General features: G+C 40.3%; 1 protein-coding gene and 1 pseudogene across 13 annotated transcripts in view; one reads left to right on the top strand and one right to left on the bottom strand.

Moving 5' to 3' along the window:
- Window positions 1–10,534: 10,534 nt before the first annotated feature.
- LOC123821812 lies at window positions 10,535–11,833 on the bottom strand (annotated as a pseudogene).
- Window positions 11,834–14,491: 2,658 nt separating this feature from the next.
- SNAP91 (synaptosome associated protein 91) overlaps window positions 14,492–22,336 on the top strand; it is a 137,159-nt gene continuing 129,314 nt past the window's right edge. For 4 of the 13 annotated variants that reach the window (XM_045842903.1, XM_045842908.1, XM_045842907.1 and 1 more), the window contains exons 1-2: window positions 15,056–15,254; window positions 16,114–16,273. In XM_045842903.1, coding sequence (XP_045698859.1) covers window positions 16,144–16,273 — 130 coding nt within the window. In that variant the 5' untranslated portion in view covers window positions 15,056–15,254; window positions 16,114–16,143. Of the gene's footprint in view, window positions 14,675–15,003; window positions 15,255–15,744; window positions 15,850–16,113; window positions 16,274–22,336 lie in introns of those variants that run through there. The other 9 variants (XM_045842912.1, XM_045842909.1, XM_045842905.1 and 6 more) reach the window with 6 other exon arrangements.

Here is a 22,336-nt window from a genome sequence, read left to right as displayed (position 1 = left end):
GTCCTGGTATTTCAAACTAAATGGTTAACTTATTTTTTCCCATAATATAAAAATTTGCATTTTTAATTTAGTTTCCAAGCTTTGGTGATATTTGAGTAAATTTAAATCAATAATTTATTTACTTGAAACAAGACCACATAAAGGTTTGGTCCTTCTGAGCATGGTGAGGACCTTTGGTTTCCGACTCTGACAGAGTTCATTGACTCTTGTTAATTCCTTCTCTCCCCCAAAGGACACAGATATAGAAACTTTTTAAAAACACTTACAAACCCAATAGGACTTAAATGTAGTGGAAATACACTATATAGAATAGTCTAAATTTTTTATTTTGTTCAGGTTCTTATAGCAATAAATCCTGAAAGGAAGGCAACATTCAATGATAAAGAGGCTAGGAGAATGGATTTGTGATTCAAGAGTGAATGTGTTCGATACTAATAAAAGATACAAATCTTTTCTGTTATTAAGAAAAGAAAATAAATCAGAGAGCAAAAATACATACCTGGCTGTTTCTACAATCATGGTGTGTGATCTCCTCAATTCACTAGCTTGTCTGTGAGTAAAAATGACTTCAGGGCTGGGGGCGGGGGGCACGACAGAGGCACGACAATTCTTGCAGAGGCACGACAATTCTTGAAGCCCCATGTGCTGCTGCCACAGAGCTGACAAGGGGTTGCTATCAGAGGGCAAAGTATTGTGAAAAGCATGCATGTAGGAGTCTGTGTAAGATATTGTGGGAATACAGACAACAGGGATCCAGTTCAACCTGTGAAGGGACAGGGGCATGGGCTGAGGGTCTCAAATATCCTGCTTTAAGGCATTCTGCTGAGGGTTTGGGCTTATTCCTGAAGTTAACAAAAATGCTCTGCAGAACCTTCAACAGAAGAAGAGTGTAAGCAGAGCTCTCTTTTAGAAAAATCACTTGGGCAACAATACAGAAGATAAATTAGAGAGGAGTAAAAGTGGAAACAGGGACATGAGCTGAGAGGCTGTCCAGGAGAGAGATGGTAAGGGCCTGAGATAAGACAGAGATGGGTGGAAAGTGTGAGAAAGGCAAAGTATTCAGGAGGCATTACTGAAGGAAGCAGTAGATCGCCTGTGGGGAACAAGGAAAGAGAAAGAACCCAGAATAGAGTCAGCTGCTCTGCTTTGGACAACTGGCTTCCTTTCCGTCTGTGGTCTTGTGGAGGCATCAGTTTTGGAGGAAGGATAATGAATTCAGTTTTCCATCCCCGTACTGGTACTTGAAAATTTCTTTGTACAACTGAGCCTCAAAACGTACTCATGTGTCAGTTGGGCTAGGCTAGATTATTCTGTGAAAAAGAAATCACCCAAACTTTCAGTGACTTATGTAAAGGTGAACTAGTCATCCACACTCCATTTCCTTATGGGTCAGCTGGGGGCTCCATGTGGTGGCCACGCAGGGAATGGTTAACTGACAAGCTGCTACTGGAAGCACTGCCAGGCAAAGAGAAAGAGAAAGGTGGTGATTGCATGGTGACTCTTAAAGCTTCTTGCCAGAGTAACATATCTTATACCCCTTATTCAGTTCATGAGCCAAAGAAGGTCACCTGGCCACACCCAACTTCAAGAGGGCCAAGAAGGATGGTGGGGAACTGGAATGGTTGGAGAAGAAGAAGAATTGCTACACTTTCTGGTCTATTATCATCATCTAAGGAGACTCACTGCCAGCTATATATGGACCCATGAGAAGAATATACCCTAAAAGAGTTGCCTGAAGACCTTAATTGTCCTTCCATTTAGGCCATTTAACTTAATAGTATATTAAGTTCATTCAAGGAAATACTTCTCATTATTATTTCCCTACCCTAATATGGTACACTCTCCCTAGCCCAACAATGTGAACCACACTCCATTTCAAGCACACTTTATTCATCGAACACATACTGAACATTCTGCACGTGTCAGGTTCTACAGATACCGTAAAGAACAGGACATCCCTATCATCAATTTGCTTAAGTCTGTCAGGAAATACAGGAATTAAACAAATAATTCCAGAAACAATTATTTACTCTTGACTGCAATAAGGACTGGGAAGGCACTGAGAATCTAAGAACAGGGGATAGTTTAGAACAACGGTGTCAAACCCATTTTCACCAGGGGCCACATCAGCCTCGTGGTTGCCTTCAAAGGGCCGAACGTAATTTAGGACTGTATAAATGTACTTACTCCTTAACCATTAAGTGAGAGCTTGGTGCTGCTGCCAGGTAGAAACAGGGTGCCAGGCCAGATGAGACAAGGTGGAGGGCCAGTTTTGGCCCAAGGGCCTTGTGTTTGCCACATGTGGTTTAAAAGGTGGGGGTGGTCAGCTACTTAGATAGTTGGTCAGGTAAAAGTCCAGGAAATGATTACAGGCAGAAAGAAATGCTTGTGGAAGGCCAAAAAGTGGAAAATCCACTGGTACTCAAGAAGGAACTGAAATAAAACCAGCATGGATAAGGCAGAATAAGCAGGAGAAAGAGGCAGGGGGCTGGAGGTTGAGCCAAAGATGAGATCACAGAGGTTATCATAGAACAAAGTAAGGAGATTGCACATTATGCTAAAGCAATAGGAAGCCACTGAAGTTTTAGGCAGGGGAATGCCATCCTCCATACAGAGATATATAGACATCAGAGGGCTGTTCAAAAGGAAATGTGCAAGATTGATGATCAATGTGTTGTGTGTGACAGCGGCTCATTCGCCTTCTTTGGGTCTTCACTCAAATGTCCTTCCTCCACAACACCCGCCCCTGACCTTTGACCATCCTACCTAAGATTATACTGTCACTTCTCCCATACCAGCCTCCTACTCTTTTTCTTTGTCTATAGTACTTGTCACTTTCTAACATTTTAGGTAACTTATTTATTAGTTTATTTTCTGCCCTGTCTTGCTAGAATATAAGCTCCACTGAGACAAGGATTTTTTTTTCCTAGAAAGTGCTTGGCATATGGGTTCTCAACAAAATTTCTTGAATTCTTGGCATATCACATTATTATTTAAAGCTATATTGTGATATGACATATCTGCCAGTGTTTATGATTCAACATACTTAGCTTAAAATAACTATTTCCTAGCTATGTGGTCCCTAAGCAAAGCAAGTACTGGGATTTAATTCTTAAATATGAAAAACACTGCTACAGCAGAAATTTATCATCTACTTATTCAGGCTTAAGGAAAATGTTTTTAGTTGAGAAAATGCAACATTTAAATACAATTTAGTTGCTAAGAAAACACTGAGCAAACTTTAGGAAGAAAAGATCATGAAACTTGGTCAGGAATTAGGAGTCACAGCAATAGCTTAGCTACTTAAAGTGTTCTGCTGTGCTAACAAAACCACAGTATTTTCACAACAAAGCAGTGATTAACCCTTTAAACCTACTTTTGAGTGATTATAGCCTCACTTGAAGGTGTTTTAAGGACTAATAGGCAGTTGGCAAGTTGTAGCTTGTGCGTCTTGAATTCCTTGGAGAAAATCCAGTTGATTTCTAAAAAGAGGCCGGGCACTCTTCTTAATTTCTCTGTGTATCTGACCTCATATAATCAAAGAGGCCATAAGAGTCTCCTGGTTTATTTGATATATTAAAATTTTCAGAAAAATCCACTCCCATTGCCAGTGTCGTTACTACCTATGATTTCCCATCCATTCATTTACTAAGCTCATTTAGCGAGCATCTCCTACGTTTTAGGTGCTGTGTTAGATATTGGTCCATTCATTCATTTGCTCACTCATCAAACATTTGTTTATCTGTATTTTAAGAGATAAAATGGGACAATTACATAGGCAGGAAATTGATTTATCTGTGAAAATTAGGTAAGTGGAGGAAGACATATTTGGCTTTTATAAAAAGAAAACATTTAATTAGCTCCAGTTTTAATGTTATTTTGCCTATAAATAATGCTGGAAGCAAGAAGATGAGGTTAGAATTGAAAATCTTTGTTTGTATTAAACATATATATGCATATTAAACCAAATAAAATCACCAAAAAGCAATTATATTATTTTGATGATATCTGTAGCACTATGAAGAAATATGTTTGCATATTATTAATAATCTATTTTCTAAACCACTTGAAGACAACTTATGCATGAAACTATAGTGCAAGATAATACGACTAAAATATCTGGGCAGAGTTCTTACTGAGCTTGATCTCTCACCTCTACACCCATTCTTAGAAATGGGGCTACTTTATTTATATTTGCAGAATCAATGTTATTCCAAGTCTGAACCAAGCCAGGTAGTATTTAAGAATGATTTTTAATTCCTGTTCTTTACTTTCTCTCTTACCAGCACTTCTACCAATGTGGGATCCTGCCCCTGGCTCTGGCCTGCTGACTGGGCTCTACTTCCTTATGGCTCATTTACACAGACAACTAAGTACTGCCTGTCTGGTCCTTGGCTCACACAGCAGGTGCCATTTGGGCTTAGGCCCCAGTCCCTCCAGATGGGCTGGGGTTCACATCCAACCACCCTTTTTCAAAGCTTTTATAGCTGAACTAGCCTAAATAAAGAACCAGAATACATGTTTCCAGCAACAGCTGAAGTGATCTATTCTACATAAACTTGCTCATAGTTGATAAAATAGGCATAGATTATGCCAGAATATTCTTCCACACATGCAAAAAAATAATCATTCAGGGTGATGAAGGTAACTCATATTGCTTTATTCCTCAAATAATTCTGCTAATTGTTGTTCTTCTTGAGGTTTCCATGTAGGAAGAAATTTGCTCGCCATGGAATGAGCACATCTCTCCTGACCTGACTTCAGCCCAGCCTCTGTGAGGCAGCCCTTCCCCAGTCAGGAACTCCCCTCTGTGCTGTGGGGCTGGGAGACATCGTGCATTGTTTGACGACAGGCACTTTGCTTTCCTGAACTGAGGAGGCTAAGAAGAAGCTGACACAGTTTAGAATCTGTATCAAGCTCCAGGTGTGTGTGTCTAAGTTCCTGGATGACAGTGACGCTTAAACCTATCATAAAAGTCACATCTAGCCTTTGAGATGGTCACTATGGTGAACAAAGTGGCAACACAGATTCTCCAGTAATGAGCTCCTTGACTGTGGCCAGAACCCTGTCATTAAAATGATTGCTACTCCACATGGCTGTGTGAGAGGAAGCAGCTGAGGATGAGGCTACAATAGCCAGATGAAGCTCAGACAACTGCAACTACAAAAAGCACAAAAGATATTTTAAGGACTTATAAATGTCTAGAAAGTTGCAAAGCTGTGGGCCGCTAGGGAATGACAGCCCCTGAAAGACGATGCACTTAAGCAGATGTAATCACCATTAAGGGTTTATAAGCAGGAGATTGTGAATCTGAGGCAGGTCTCAAACAGAGGCAGCCACACAAACCATTACTACAGTTGGAAATCAATCAACAATATATACACAGTTTATAAAGGGCTACAGCTCCCTAATAGGGACCAGGTGGTAAAGGCAATCAATAACATCTCCAAGCACAAAGGACAGCTACCAGCAATAAACCAGGCAGCTGCCAAATGATGTCCCTCTCTGGACGGCACCAGGCTAAGGGATAAAGCCCCCAACAGAACTTCATAGATGCAAACAACAGTATTTGTTACCTCAGAATTATGAACTTCTTTAAAATTTTGGACTATTAATGAGAAATATCCTTAGAAAGCAATGCTACATAAATGTTTAGTTTATTGACTTACTTATTTGATTTATAATTTGTTGCTTTTGCCCACAAGATGGAAGCTTTAGGGTTTTCTTGTAATGCCCATGTTTGTCCTTCCTTGTCACCAAAATCCTGAGTGAATTTCACAGGGGCTGTAGGATAAAGTCAGTAACAATGGAAACAAATTGGTTGTCTCTCCACATCCAGGTCAAAGAGATGCATCATTGACACTGACTGAGGTGTCATTAAGCCAAATGCACATCTCTGATAACACCCATCTAGAAGCATTTGGTACACATGACAAGTATACAAATCCATGAGTGATGAGTGATGAAGCCAGAGAATTTCTTAAGTTCTGTTGTTATGAATACATCTAAAATCAACCACAATGACAATAGAATTAAACCAGTTTTAGGTTAAGACAATATTTTAAGGTCAGGACATCCATTGACCAACTAATTTGGAGAAGTAAAACAATCAATTCATTCTTTATTTTCTCCAAGGTAAAAAATTGGCATACCAGCATTATTATTTTTTTTACCATTTTCCTACTTAAAAGTGAAAGTATGATCCTCTATTGAAAACTTGGTTCTCCAAACTATCATTTTTTAAAGGAAATTATATATTTTTATTTCAAGATACTTTTGGGGGGGGTGTTATTTATAGAACTTTCTAACTCGAGGCTAACATAACTACTTGAATAAACTTTAAATGTAGAGTGTTCTGATTTTCTAAACCTCCCACAACCATTCTCTATCCTGTGCAATGACTCCCATGGTATGGCTCGCCGTAGTTTTTGGACAAAGGAAAATACTTGAGGAAAATGGAAAACTTATTTAATACTGTTATGCATTATGCTCTGGAAAGACTAAGGTCTTAGTTATTCCAGAAAAAATTAGTTTAAATTGTAACAAAGCATTTCATTCTCATCTGGTTACACTGAATGATCACCAAATACCCTAAACTTTCCATTTCTCTCTAATGTCCTCTTTATCTGAAAAACAGAAGTGGTTGACTGATAGAATTATAGCTAATAATCGTATATTTAAAATTAGAGTTGATCAATACAATTTTTTTTGCACAAGAACTTTTTTGTACTGACCAGTAATGTGTGTATGTGACGGTTACAGAATTCAAGGGAGTGTGAGAATATGAGACCTCCCCCCAGGGCACTGCTGTGTTCCTGGAGCTATACACACGCCAATGCATGTCCTTCTATAGCGGTCATGTGATGAATTTTCAAGCAGAGCCCTAGTCTTTTGTCCTAAGCAGCTGAGAATGTAAATCAAGCTGTGACATTTTAGGTTACAACAACCACAATCAAGAAGAAAGTAAAATAACAAGAGGAAAGCTTAAATAGCTACGCGCTGGACAGTGAGACACACTGGCTCAGCTCACATGCATCTGAGTTACTTTATTTGGGAAATGTTCTTCTCCAGGCAGACTTCCCTGGTTAATCCTCTCCTTTCTCAGAGAAAAATCTTCTTACTCCCCACTTGAAATCATCTATTTAGATTGGAAAAGAAAGAAAGAAAGAACTGCTGTTTGTAACAGCATTACTGTACAATGCTTATTTGTGTATGCATGTTTTTGACTTTGGTTCCCTGGGAATAGCAGGAGCTCAATGCACACATGATGGTGTTTGAAGTAATGAAGTAATCTGAGAAACATCCCAGAAACTAGGCAATTTATTAAGTTTATTTTCTCACTTCAGAGATGATACTAGTAGAATAATATAGTTATCAGAGAACTGTATAAACTTGCATTGCATTTCCAAATAATAAAGTAATAGTAAAATATAATTTAATGTAGCCTCATGTTAATAATAAAATCAATTACTCCATCAAAATTATTGAGTAGTATGCATCACATTCATTGGGCTTTTATTGTGTACCAGATACTATGCTATTGGCTTTATATGCCATTATCTTATTTGATGGTAATAACAACCCTACAAGTGTATATTATAATCATGCACATTTTACAGATGAGAAAATTGAGCCTTAAGGCCACAGAATTTACCCAAAGTCATATAGCTAATGAGGGTGAATGCCAATGGCTCAAACTAGGGCTTGTCCAATTCCACAAACTAAGATATCAGCTGTCATGCTTTCCAACCCATGAAGTTTTAGAAAGGATTTTTTAAAATAAAGAACCAACTAATATTACAAAATGAAATTCTATCATAATACTATTATACCTTTATCAGAAGCCATTAAAAAAGTAGTAAGTACAGAAAAAAGAACACTGGATTAGACATTTCACAATTGGAGTTTAGGACTGGTTATGCCTTTCTCTCACTGTGTGATAGAAGCAATTCTCTTAAACTCTCTATTCTCAAATTTTCTCACCTGTAAAAAGAAGGGACTAAATAGAGGACTTTGTAAACATTTACAGATCCTATGCAATTCAATCTAGGGTCTTGAAAGATTAGTAGGAGTTTACCTGGTGCATGAGAGAGAATATTCAAACCAAAGGAAATACTTCACTGTTGTTTTAATTCAAGCGACTTTTTGATCAGTTGCCAATTACTTGGGGAACAGTTACCAATGAATCTTAATTGCATCACTTAACTTCATATTTCTGAGAACATAGGTTTCTCTCTCTAGGATACTCACAGGTTTACTTCTGAGTGTTACTGTGGCAGTTGGTCCCTCAAAGAGCCCCCCATTAGTAGTCTCCTCCCCTTGCACCTGCGCTGTCTCTGTAACTTGCTTTTGACCAATAGACTGCAACAGAATTGATGCTATATGACCTTACAGTTAGGTTACAAGAAACCTCCCAGCTTCCCAGCTTCCACCTATGTCTCTCAGAACACTCCACCTTGGGATGTTCCCACTTGGAAGCCAGCCATCATGAAAGAAATGTGACTTAGCTAGACCACTCTGCCTTTGGAAGCCCAAGCTACATAAACATGCCCTGCATCAGTGCTATGGTCAAACCTCAGTCAAGCTCTCAGTGAAATGCCAGCATCAACTGCCAGAAAGGTGAGTGATTAAGCCACTTTGGACAGCCCAGTAGACTACAGATGACCACGGTTCCTGCTCTCACCTGACTGAAACTACATGAAAGACTTCAAAGGAGAACTATCCAGCAGAGCCCTGTTAATTCACAGACCTGTGAGAGGGAATTTAAAAATTGTTTCTTTAAGTGAAAGATTGTTATACAATAGGCAACCAGAATAGCAACATTAGATTTAAAAGAGGAAAGCAAAATGAAAATACCACATTGTATTGTTTTAAGTTATCATGCATGTAAACTATGCCACTTGCCATGGAATTCACTTCTAACCTGAATGTTAGGCAGAACAAAACTTAAGAAATAATTTTGTCCCATGTTGGAATATACTGTTTCTGCATTTATTTTCATGTTTAAATAACTTGAATGGTTTCCCAGGTAAAATGTTGTACTTCCCTAAAATGATCTACTTGTTTAAATCTCAATCTTATTGACACTTTGTACAACCTACTATTTTCTTGCTACACTAGAGTGACCATCAGTTTTATGGTCTCTTTCATTTGTCATCTTATAAAAGAGAAACAATCTTTTTATCTCTATGCAAGTGCATTCAGGATATCAAAATTTGCTTTTTGTTGCCAACTGCTTTTGAGTTTGCATGTATTAATGGATATATCCCGACATAGTTATCTCTGTGCCTCACATGTTTTTTCTACTATGACAGAAAAACACCCCTGGAATGAAGTCACCCTACAGTTTTACCTTAATAACATTGTAGTTTTTAGAGCAAAATACAATCTGAGGTTGTTAACAAAGACAATCAATTGCCCTTAGCTTTATTTCTTTTACTTTCACTCATATGTCTTATGAATAAGCCAAAACCAAGAACTTAAAGACATTTGCCTTCAAATGTTGATATAAATTGTGAGTCTATATGTAATTATTGTTGGTTTGTTTTTTCTCTATTAAATCTGATACTCAGAAGAAAACATGTGAATTAAACCAGATATGTAGAAAAAATCTGTACAGTGACATACATGCCTTCGTATGTCAAAAATATAGTGATTTTTTTCTGAGCCAATGTTTTTTACGTCTACTGTATTAAACCTCTTTTCTGACCATTAAGATCAAAAGATCCTTCAATTTGTAAAAATAGTGGAAGTCAATGCTTATACTTAAGGTTTATTGAATATTATTTATTTTGTGTCTGGGCCTTCAAAGACCCATATAATCAAACAATATCATACCTAGGTATTAATGCAAAAAATAAATAAAAACACATATCCACGAGGGAATGGACGAATGAAGGTGAAGGAATTAGCCAAAAAAAGTATATACATAACACATAGATACAGAAAACAGTATGGTGATAGCCAGAGGGAAAGGTGGTGGGAACCAGGTGAAGGTGGGCAAAGCTGGGGTCCGGGGTAATAGGGATGAAAAGAAGCTTTGCTTGGGGTGATGGATGCAGGACACAGTGTGCAGATAATGTTTTATTGAGCTGTATACTTGAAACCTGTATGGTTTTGAGAGTCAGTGTCACCCCAATGAATTTAATTTTTTAAAAAACTTGTACTTAAATATTGCAAGTCAACGCTTATTCTTGCTTAAGATTTACTGAATCTATTTCTTGTATGCCTTATTCTTCAAAGGAAATACATTGATAAGGAATCACTTTTTATCTCAATGTATTTCTTTCCTTTAATCAACTTTCTATTACCTTAGCATACAGCATTCATGGTTATATATCTTAGTTTTCCTGGGTATGAGAACCTGGTGTTTTTTAAATCTTTGTCACTGAGAACTATGCTACTATTTTCAGTGTCAGTTAACACTTTCCTCCAAAACAACCTATAACATTCCTTTGTTTTTAGTCTTTCAATGAACTTTTTATTGGCCTTCTGCCCCACCATGGGATGCCCCACTTCTGCTGCTTTTAATGCCTCAAAACTTTTTGGTGTCATTGACCTCAGACACCACTGTGCTGTCCACAATCCTGCGGGTCATGGTCTTTTGGACGGTTTGTAAGGAGTGGCTCTTGTCCTGGGTGTCAACAAGATTGAACTCCTCCCCTTCTTCCAGGAGGTTATGGTAGGTGGTGATCTCAGCCTCTAGCTTAACCTTAATGTTCAGGAGGGCTTCACGCTCCTGGGCCTGGTGCTACCCTTCTGCCTGGGGTCTGGGGCAGCTCTGACCCCAGGGGCAGCAGGATTCTGTTGAGCTGTTCCATTGCCTGGCATAGCATGTCTCCCCTCCCTCAGGCTGTTCCCCAAGCTGGCCTTCAGATTCCTCATTGAGTCCAGGTCAGTCTCCAATGACTGGACCATACGTCTCAGCTCTGTGAGTATCCTTTCAGCTGCTCCTATCTCAGTGGTCTGCGAGGTGACCACTGCGCTGCTCTCTTCAGTCTGATGGGACCAATACTTATCTAGCTCCTCTCGGTTCTTCTGAGCCAGCTCATCATACTGGGCTCAGATGTCTGCCATGATTTTGCCGAGGTCCTGAGATTTGGGGCATCCAACTCCATAGTCAAGCCAGAAATGGCAATCTTGTTTTGTAGACCATTTACTTCCTCCTCATGTTCTTCCTTCAGAGCAGCTCCTCCTTCAGAGCCTTGATCTCTGTCTCCAGCTGCAGCTGAGTGATATTGGTGTTGGTGTCATCAGTGACTTTACAGAGCCCATTAATGTCGTTCTCCATAGACTGGCGCATGGCCAGCTCTGTCTCATACTGAACTCTGAAGTCATCAGCAGCAAGACGGGCATTGTCAATCTGCAGAACAATGTGGGCATTGTCCACAAAATCTGCAAAGATCTGAGCCCTCAGGTCCTCAACAGTCTTGAAATAATGCCCCCAGTCTCTGACTTGGGGTCCTTTCTTCTCTAAGTGTTCCTGGATTTTGCTCTCCAGCCTCCGATTATCAGCCTCCAGGCTTCTTACTCTGTCCAGGTGGGAGGCCAGGTGGTCATTCAGGCATTGCATAGTCTCCTTCTCATTCTGGATGCTCCTTATGCCCACCAGACCCCTGGCCATCCCTGCGGCCAGGCCCCCAGATCCCTAGCTGCCCTGCACACTGGTGGAGCAGGACACAGAGATCCAGGAGCCCGAGCCCCCTGTGCCTGCAGAGACACTGGCTGAGCTGCCAGCCGAGCTGCCGGCCAACTGGACCCGATAGCTGGGAGACTGCACACAGCCCAGAGTCCAGTAGCTGGTGGAGAAGCTGGAGCATGTGCTGAAGCTCATATCGTTCAGGAAGGAAGGTGAGAAGCCAAGACTCAGATTGAAGCTGCGACAACAATAACATTTCAAAAGTTGATTCTACCATTGACATAATATATTAATTTGTATATGATACTTCTATAGTTGGGAGATTTTCAAATATTTTTCTGCTACCACCCATGATGGGAGGATGTCCATGTGTGGGATACTCTCCCATGCACTGTACAGAGACAAGAGTAGTATACCAAGGACAGACCATGGCTTCCCATACTTCTCAGTCTAGCTGTACATAATTTACTATATGTAAGTTCCTGCTCTGATAGCATTGACTGTGGTCTACTCCAGTTTATTTTTGAAAAGTGAATTCCTCACAGATTATATTATTTGGAAAAGTGTTACTCAAAACCTCTTAACTAAAAGCAACAGCTGTGACATAATATCACTGTTGCACTATTGGAAAACCGCTATTCTACACTATTTCTTTATTTCATGTAAATTATCTAATTTATTGGCATATTGTTGTTCATAATATTCTCTTATCCTTTTAATGTCCATTATATCTATCCACCCTTTCATTCCTAACACTGAAAATTTGTGTTATTTTTTTCTCTGATCATTCTGGCTAGGGAGCTTATCAATTTTATTGATTGTTTTCTAAAACAAGTTTGATTTCATTGATTTTATCTGTAATCTATTTTCTCTGTCATCAATTTTACTTTATTATTTTCTGCTTTCCACTCATGTTGAGTTTAATTTGTTCTTTTTCTAGTTTCTGCAGGCTAAAACTTAGTTGTTTTATGTCTTTCTTTTTCCTAATATAAGTATTTTAATGCTAAAAATTTCCCTCTAGTCCCTGCTTTACCTGCATCCTGTAAATTTTAATTTGTTGCATTTTCATTATCATTCAGTTCAAAGTGATTTCTAATTTTTCATGGGAAAGTTAGGACCATATTTAGAATGTATTGTTTAATTACCAAATATGTAGAGATTTCCAGATATCTGTTATTGATTTTTAGTTAAAATCCATGGTAGTAAGAGATCAAGGTTTGTACGGTTGTAATCTCTTTAAATTTATGAGACTAGCTTTATGGCCCAGAATGTGGTCTATATTGGTTAATGTTCCATGTTTACTCAAAAAGGATGTATTCCACTCTTGTTGGAGGGAATCCTTATAAATGTCAATTAGGTCAAATTGGTTGGCATGGTTATTTCAAGTTATCAATACCATTACCCATTTTCTACTTATCCTATCAATTACTAAAAGAAAGATGTTGAAATCTTCAATTGTAATTGTGGATTTGCCTATTTCCCCTTTTAATGCCATTAGTTTTTGCTTCAGCCTATTTTGAAGCTCTGTTCCTAGATACGTAAACATGTAGAATTGTTACAAGTGTTTGATAAATTTTACCATTATGATAAAAATATTATCAAATGTCTCTTTGTCCTACTACTGTTCCTTAGTGTGAAGTCTACATGGTCTGAGATTAACACTGCCACCCCAGCTCTTTGCATTTGACATGTTGTGGTAGAGTTCACACATAACACAGTGGGTACATTTTGAGAAATATATGCAGTTGTGTAACCATCATCACACCCATGACTCAGAATGTTTCTATCACTCCAGAAAAATTACTTTCAGCCCCTTTGCAATCAATCTTCTCCCCATCCCCTAGCCTTCGACATGCTTTCTGTCCTCAGAGTTTTGCCTTTTTTGGAATGCCATTTAAAGGAATCACAACAATAAGCAGTGTTGGGGGTAGTGCTTCTTTGATTCAGCATAGTGCATTTGAGATTCATCCGTGTTGTTAGTTTGCTCTTCGTTACTACTTAGTACTATCCCAGTGTGTGGATACACCCCTTTTTGTTTATCCCTTCACCATCAGAGTAACACTGGGGTTTCTTCCAGTTTGGGGTCATTATATAAAGCTATTACAAGATTTGAGTACACATTTTTTAATGCAGATGTGTTTTTATTTTTCTTGGATTAATACCTAGGTGTGATATTGCTAGATCATATGGTAAGACCAGTATTTGAAACCTAACGATGGTGGTCTTGGGCAGCCCTTCCTTCAGTCAGCACGCTTCTAAGTAATGCAAGAGTCAGACCCGAGAGTTGTGAAATAATGAATTTTGTACCAGGTGAAAGAGGAGAACACAACAAAATCCTGATAGTATAGATAAACATTTTACAGCCTCTAGTCCAAATAAAGGCCACCTGTAGCAAAGAAAAATGTCAAGAAAAATTACAGCTGAAGTTCTGATTTTGATTCTACTTAGAAAACTTAAAAAGAGTTTTAGATTAAGGCAAATAATTTTTTTTAAATGGCAACACGTGAAACTATTAAACGAGCACAAATCCCTGTTTAGAAATTCATGTATGCAATTCAAACACTATATTTAATTGGCAGACGTTAGTTTTTAAGGATACGAAGAGTTTTCCTTACACACTCAAATGATTGCTCTGACTATAATCTGCGACTCCACTGATGGCTTTGTTAATTATTCGTCCTTGCAGCAGACGAATAATATCCGTTTAAGACCAAAGTGGCTAGAATTACCTGCCCACTCAGACTCCCAACTGTAACAGACAAGTAGAGAAGCTCCAAGAAGCTGAGGACGCACAGGTAACAGGTGCAGCTGGCCGGTAGAATCTGACATTTTAAATCGCCTGACAATCTCGGCTGGGGCAGCCTTTGACCGGAGGGCGTGTGGGAGACGAAATGTGGGACACAAGGGGCTGGGATCTGTCAGACAGACCGACCACGCCCTAGCCTTGGCCTTCGTAGAGCTAAACTCCGATAGCCCACTCTCTGGGCCGCGCCGACACCCCCTCCGTCTCCAATGCATCCCGCAGCCGGTTGGCAGGTGTGTGCGGCGCGCTGGCAGGAAACGCTTTGCGGGTGCGGGTCCTGCGGGCGCAGGGGCTGCCCGGCGGAGGGGCTGCCCGGCGCCTGGCGGAGAGTGGAAGGGTGGGTAAATGTCGGACTCCCGACCTCCCCGCCTCCCTATCCTCTCGCGCTTACCAGGGATGCTCTCCTTCCTTGTACGTTCGCAGCCCCGAGGGGGCGGCGAGTGTGAGTAGCTGGGAGGGGGCCGCCAGCAGCTCAGTGGAGAGCTTGCCCGGGTTTGTCCGCCGCCGTCACCTGACTCGTTGGAGCAGCCACAGCTGAGGTGGGGGCGGGGATGGGGACGCAGCGCGGAGTGCTGGAGAGACGCGGCGGCGCTGGCGGAGGCGGCGGCGGCGGCGAGCGGGCACTGGTTCCTGGGGCTACTAGCGGCGGGCGCCGGGACCTCGGAGCTGAGGGCAGGGGCCCGGCCAGAGCAGGAGGTATCGCGCCCCGGGGCACGGGGTCCACGCGCGGCCGCACACACCCACCCGGCGGGGCTTCCCTGGGCGGCCCAGGCTCTGCACACCAGCGGCGGGCGGCACCGCTCCTAGGGCGGGGTGAGTACCCGCGGCCCCGGCTGGGCCCCCTCCCTGGAGCACGGCCGCGCGGGGCTCGGGGAGGATAATCCTAGGGCGCGGAGAGGGGCAGCGGCTGGGTGACAGCGCCGAGGTGCGCTCCAGGGCCGGCGGGGGGCTGGGCTGTCAGCCCATCTCTGCCCGGCTGCCGGGAAGGGCGAGGCGCTCGGAGACTCTGGCGCCTCCGCAGAGCGGACCCGTCCCTGCAGCGGGGTTTGGGGACCAAAGGAGGGTTCCCAGGTGAAGGGCCTTGGTGGGGCTTTGGAGGCTGCGGCGAGGAAGGAAGGGGAGGAGAGGGCATAACATGGCGCAACATTAGGATAATCTCCTCCGCGACTGAAGGAGGACGAGCCCTTGCCGCAGCAGCGCGAGCAGGAGGAGGGAAGCGGCTAGGGCTTGGGTACCCAAGTCATTCTCCGAAGCCCGCGGACTGCAAGGTGGCAGCGCTGCGGCGCGGACGTGCGAGGTGGGAGCCGGGTGGACGCGGCGCCCCGGGAATAACCCTGAAGCACGCCAGTCTGGCCCTCGGGGATCAGGTTGCAGGCACAGTGCTGATTGACAGAGGGGCGCCGAAGGGGTGAGGTGGGACTGGGAGCGGATGGTGGCACGTTGCCGGGAACGGAACCCACGCTGGGGTTCCGCTGCGGGCCTACCCTCACTCAAGACCCCCTAGACCACGTTAGTTGAGTCGGGCACAGCGCTTTGCTGGTTCCAAGAGGTGGTACCTGGGCGGGGACGGAGGAGAAGAGAGCCGCCGTGCGGCGGGAGGAGGCAAGGCCTGGGTGCTCCGAGGGTAGGGTCTGTAGGTTAAAGCAGGTCCATCTCCCCTACTTTCCCGCAGAAAAGGAGGCGGTAGACGCGGCCAGAGAAGATGTCGGGCCAGACGCTCACGGATCGGATCGCCGCCGCTCAGTACAGCGTGACAGGCTCCGCTGTAGCGAGAGCGGTCTGCAAAGCCACCACTCATGAAGTGATGGGCCCCAAGAAAAAGCACCTGGACTGTAAGCATCTCTTTATATAAGTGGGACATGCGCATGGCAGAGGCGCCCAGGCTGTCGGCGGCGCGGCCTGGGCTCGCTGTCCGTAATGCTGCAGCCTTCAGAACTCCCAGCGGAATCTCCAACTGTGGAGGTGTCCCTTTCGGTCAGCCCTGAAACCTTGTCTTTGAGCCATATTTTTTCCTCCTGTTGACCTCCAAGGTCTTAGTGGAGAAAAAGGTTGTATATTTATTAATAGTATAAGATACTGAGAAATTGCACATTCAGGATTAGGCACTCTTCACCTCTTTTTTTTTTTCCTTCTCCATGCTCCCCGCCTCCAGGTTAGAAGAAATCAGGGGTTGCACATCCGTAACAACAACAACAAAAATAAGATGGATTTATGGAAGGTCAAACTTGTCACCCTAGTTGTTTCCTAAATACATTTTGGATAGTTTTTAGGTAGTGTCATCTCTTCAGTGTCACTGCTGAGATTTTGTGTGTGAGTGTGGGTACGTGAGTGTGTGTTGTATATAATCATACCAGGCTGAAATAAATTCAAGCTATCGAATGAGGAAATTGCACTTTATAGATCATGGCGATTTTGTTTTACACTTCCTGGCACACTTCTTTGCCCCGTTCTCAGAAACTGCTGGGCAGAGTGACTAGGCTGTGGTCGCAAAATGGATGTGCTTTGCCAGCATCTGAGGTGGTGTGATTTTAGATGAAAATGCTTGATTCATAACTTTTTTTCATATGGTTATTTGATAGGAGAAAGTAGTTTGAAATCTATGTATTTCTGAAATAAATGTTTTATTTGATTAACAGGTAATCTTTTGTTAATGAAAGGCAAATAGGGACACTTAGAAAAAGCCTTTCACTTGCATTGGGTATGAGGCTCCTAATAAGTAAAGCTGTGTCAGAATAGATTCTGTAGTTGCTATTCAGTCTTTTTGACCTGCTTAAGATCTTTTCTGTTAGGATTCCATGTTTGTTGGTAAAGGTCAAGTGTTGGCAGGAGAGACACAGGTATGGCCATCCCCATTTTACATTTGACTTCCTTTGCCCATTTTCGGGCGGGGGGGGGTGTTTGTTTGTTTGTTTGTTGTTTTTTTGTTTTGTGGGGGGGTTTGCTTCAGGCCTTCCCCACCACCTTCCATGTGTAGCTGAGAAAATGGCACCAGTGTTAGAATGGACTCTGGTCCTACCTGTATAAGCTAAGCTTGATGAAGCCTACAACTGACATTGTATCCAGCCTTGTGAACCTGTTGTCTCATAAAAATGAAAAATCTTGCTTCTAGAAGTATGTCTGAGAGGAAAACCCCATTATTCCTTTCCTGCGGGAGTTCTTAATATTTGTTGATAGTGGTATCATGTGCTATATATGCAGTTCAGGATGAGAGAGGCCACCAGGGCCAGGGCACCTAACAGAAGTGGGAATTATAAATTCGTGACCAGCTTGCTTTGCTGCAGCATGCTGAATCATTTAGCCATCTTTCTATCAGTTTCCCCAACTCTGGGAGGATGACTCATATCTTAAAGGTATGTGTCAGTCTAGCAAATCCTCATAATAAAAAGCTATCATTTATGGATTTCCTAAATGGTTTGAAAATGATAGATCAGTAGATTGATACATTTCAGAGAACATTTGAAGGTTTGAGCATTCCATTAAAACATTTTCAGATAAAAACAAACTTTTCCATTATCTAACTATGTAGTCAGTCACCTTACTCTTTTAGATCGCAAAAATCCCTTGAAAATTTTCAAGAAGGAGGATTTTCCAGTATCTGCAGTATATGTTAGTAGGTAGGTTCATTCTGAAGATGTGGAACATAGGGGTAAGATTCCATACTTAAAGAAAGCAGCAAAAGTAGACACTGGTATTGAACTATTAATGTGAATAATCATAAGAGCAAGACATTTACTGAGCAGTTACTATATGCCAGGCACTGAGCTATACATTAATTGACCACTGCTTAACCAGTTCAGGGAGGATAATTAACTTCACTGCTTTTAACCACTATATTTAACTGCCATCTGTGGTTAATTTAGTAATAATTTATTTAGTAATATTCTCTGTTGGGGGTGGGGGGAAGGAACCATATTAGCCTGAATGGTTAATCTTCAAAATACCCATCCTGTTTTGCAAGGCGTTGTGTGAAACTGAGCATCACAACCCATGTACTTATTGCAGTCTCTATGAAATACGTGAACACAATTTAATTCCGTCACTTAAAAAATGAGCAAAAGCCAAGTATTGAGAAATATTGGGTTCCTTTTAACATTTTGCTTTTCCACTGAGTCATAAATTATCTTCACTTAAAACCAACCTTACGGTGGAATTTGAAAAGATAGATATCACATTTCTGATATTTTCTTATTTAAGAAAAGATGATATGATAAACCTGAATATTCATAATGTTATAAATATACATATATATGCATTGTAAAAGGGCATCTTTACTCAGGATTCCTTGTGAATTTCCTTCTAATAATAGACTACCTAATTTATCCTTGGGTTTTCAGTAACATACCAGTTATACAAGTGATTCACACCTGTCACTAAAACACACAAACGCATAACTAGGTTTCCCTGTAGGCCCTGAAATACTCTTAAGTAGTTAGTGTTTTAGAGTTGAAAACATTAACTGCTAGTTGGAGGAAAAGAGCATAAAATGTAGACTTGGGGATTTGAAACTAAAAAATTTAATACATAATTGGATCGATTTGTGTGTAAACTTTTTATTTTAGAGTTTAGATTGAAAGACAATAAAAACAGAGTATATGGTTCTGTGCTTTTTTTTAGATATCTGGATAATTAAATGGGCTCAAAATCTTTATGTACAGTGTATTTAATGTTAAAGTACTGGTTTAAAAGATAATTTTTTTCTCTTTAGGTTGATAGGCCAAGAAAATTATTGTTAATTATAGTGATTTGTAAAATGATGCTTAATGGCACATGATTTATACATTTGAAGAAATTATTTACCATCTGGGGCAGAATTACATATGGTGAGAAGGTGGAGATAAAAAGAAACTCTAGATATATATTCTCAGGTTTTTTCCCTTTTTTCAATAACCATATGTTTCTTAGAGGGAAACGGTATTCAGAAAAAGCTTATAATCAGCAGTTATGTATTAAATTTAAAGGATGTGGTTAACCTTTATAATTTAAGTAAGGATTATATATTTTAAGGTAATTTTTGATTATGTAAAGCTTTTACTCCGACTCTGTCCTGCTACAATAATTTTGCCTGGTGCCCATGAAACTTACACACCTAACCAGTATTGGTTTGGCATTAGTTTTTCTGGGTCCATCTATACCTCCCCACTTCCTCTTCCTTGTAACTTTGGGTATAGATTTGGTAATATAGAAAACATCCTGGACTAACTCGTCTTCTTGGTTGCAGTTGTTTTACAGTTGCTTTTTATTTTCTGTTTTGTAGTTGTGGTCTAAAGGATAGCCCAAGTCAAAGTAACAAGATCTGGTAGGGCATCCAGTACCTACCCAAATGCTATTTCAAGGTTAAAGAACAATGGCAACCAAAAAAAAAAAAAAAGAGTAGGCTGAAAGTAACACGGGTAGGGGAAAAATATGGAAAGTTTTGTAGTCCTGGTATAAGATTCATTTTGGTTAATAGCTTTTATGAACAATTTCTATATAAACCATATTGTTAAAGGCTCTACTTAAGATCATCAAAATTTAAACTTAAATGTTTCTATTAACATCAAATCAAACCCTATGAAAAGCCAAATTGGTTATTATTAATCCTATTTTTTTGTATTCTAAACCTCGTGAGGTTTTTCAATAATAAGTTTATCTCACATAATAAGCAAATAATTCAAGTTCTGAATCTTATGTTTGATATTTTCATTTTTTAAATGATTCCTCCCCTGCTAAGAAAAAATGAGTTAAATATTCTTAAGAATATCTCATAGAGGTAGGGTGAGATATGGTTGGTATTTTGATTCAAGGCAAACATTGGCAAATTATCACAGAATTCCTGCTGTTTTACTTATACTCATAAAATATCTGCTAATAAGTAAGAAATTTTCTGAGTAAACATAAAGTGAAAACTTAAACCTAAAAGTTCGTTTGCTTTGAATAAGTTTGCTTAGTATACATAAAATATATTTTGGTTTATAGATGTTATTTGCACATTAATTCAATACCACTAATTCAATATTTGTTATAAATTACAGAGCTTTCTTTAGTGCTAAGATCCAAAAAGTAAGCAAAATTTATTGAATACAATGAATTGGAACAACATATAAAAGTTTACTAAACACTAGGGCAACTTTCAACATGAGAAGCAAACTAGGTTGCTATAAATATATTTTACTTTAATTTCAGTTATTCTCACTTAACTATTTAGTATTGCCTAAATTTAGCCTTCACTTTTTATATCAAGACACAATCTGGTTTTTTTTCTTAATTCACCAGAAGATCAAAGCTTAGAGATGGTTTAGAACAATCTGAATTATTTTTTAGGTAGCCAAGAAGAGATGAGGAACATACACTTCTGAACAGCTTTTCAGAAATCATAACGCTAAAGGGTCCAATCTGTGTGGTCCTGTGACATTGTCAGATGATGCTCAGCATCCCAGGAGGGAAGAAAAGAGATCACGTGAGATTTAGGGGTTGGCAAGAGCCAAGAAAGCAAAGGGGTGGCCAGGAGTCAGGCCATAGCAGAGCACTTGCTTCAGAAACGACTTCCAAGTTACTAAGCCAGGTTTATTTTACATCAGCTAGTGGAACAATTGGGATTTCTTTCTGGATCTTTTAACTTCCTCATTTTCAGGGAAATCTTTTTTTATGGTATAATGTTAAATATATTTGGTTCACTTTAGATATATTTTCCTCTTTGGCAATCAATGTGATTAGCAGATATTTTCTTAAAACCAGTATAAAACTGGAAACTCAAATTAGTGTTTTAAAGTTGCCCTAGTGATTTAAAAAAATGTATTCATGGAAAAATATATAAAATTATATGTGTAGTAGGTAAATTCGTATCTTTATTGCAATATTAGCTTGCAGCATTTTAGGTTAAAATCTAGATTTTGGTACATTGCCATATTAGTTTTAATGTTTAATAAATGGTCACTGAAATCTTATTTGTAATTTAATCCGGGCACTTAACTGTATTTTTCAGGCTATAAGACGCACTTTTACCACATTTTTTGCCTCAAATTTTTTCCCCTATTTTCCTCCTCTAAAACCTAGGTGCATCTACTTTTCTGACCATAAGGCTAGGTTTTAGATGAGGAAAATAGAAAAAAGTTTTTTAAAGCAAAAAATGTGGTAAAAAAGTGCATCTTATAGTCTGAAAAATACGGCAGTTGCCATGGATCTGTCTCTTAGTTTTTCACAAATAAGTATCCTTTATATATCTTACCTCTTCTCTTCAAAATGATCGATGCTAGGATAGGATGTTCTTTGGAGCTTATCTTGGTCTCAATAACTTGGTAAAGCAGGTCAGAAGTGACATATAACCCTATTCCTTCAGGCCTGAGAATGCTTTCCTTACAGAGTTGTATTTTAGGTGACTCAACTCCTGAGCCAGCAGCTACTAAGAGAGCCTTCAAATATGATCTTAGTGCAGTTAAGGAATTTGAAAATCCTAATTTCTTGCCATTAAAAAATTGTAAATTCCTTTCTCTTTATAGGGAAATATATTGTTTGCTTGTGAAGAGAAATGTTGGTTGCCTTTTCTTAGGTGTTCATCTATCACTTGTTTCTCATAAAGGGGAGAATGGCTGAATGGCATACCAATGTCAGGTGCGTGAGGACATATACGTACATAAGAAATAATGGTGTCTTCCTTAGAGCACAAACTCAAAAGAAGACTGCACCCTGAAGCCCACAACCTCTCTAGAGCTTTCTTTCCTGCTTTCCCTAGTGTGTGAGGATCCCTTCACCCTTCCACGTGGCTACATAAAGTTTCTTTCTTATGTATTTTTATGGAGGATGTAATATCTTCCAAAGCAGTGGCCCCCAACCTTTTTGGCACCAGGGACTGATTTTGTTGAAGACTATTTTTCCACAGGCCAGGGTGGGGAGGGATGGTTTCTGGATGATTCAAACTC

This window comes from Phyllostomus hastatus, unplaced genomic scaffold (assembly GCF_019186645.2).
Source record: "Phyllostomus hastatus isolate PE091 unplaced genomic scaffold, TTU_PhHast_1.1 phas_contig_40, whole genome shotgun sequence".
Classification (NCBI taxonomy): Eukaryota; Metazoa; Chordata; class Mammalia; order Chiroptera; family Phyllostomidae; genus Phyllostomus; species Phyllostomus hastatus.
This window is presented reverse-complemented; position numbering and strand designations above follow the sequence as displayed.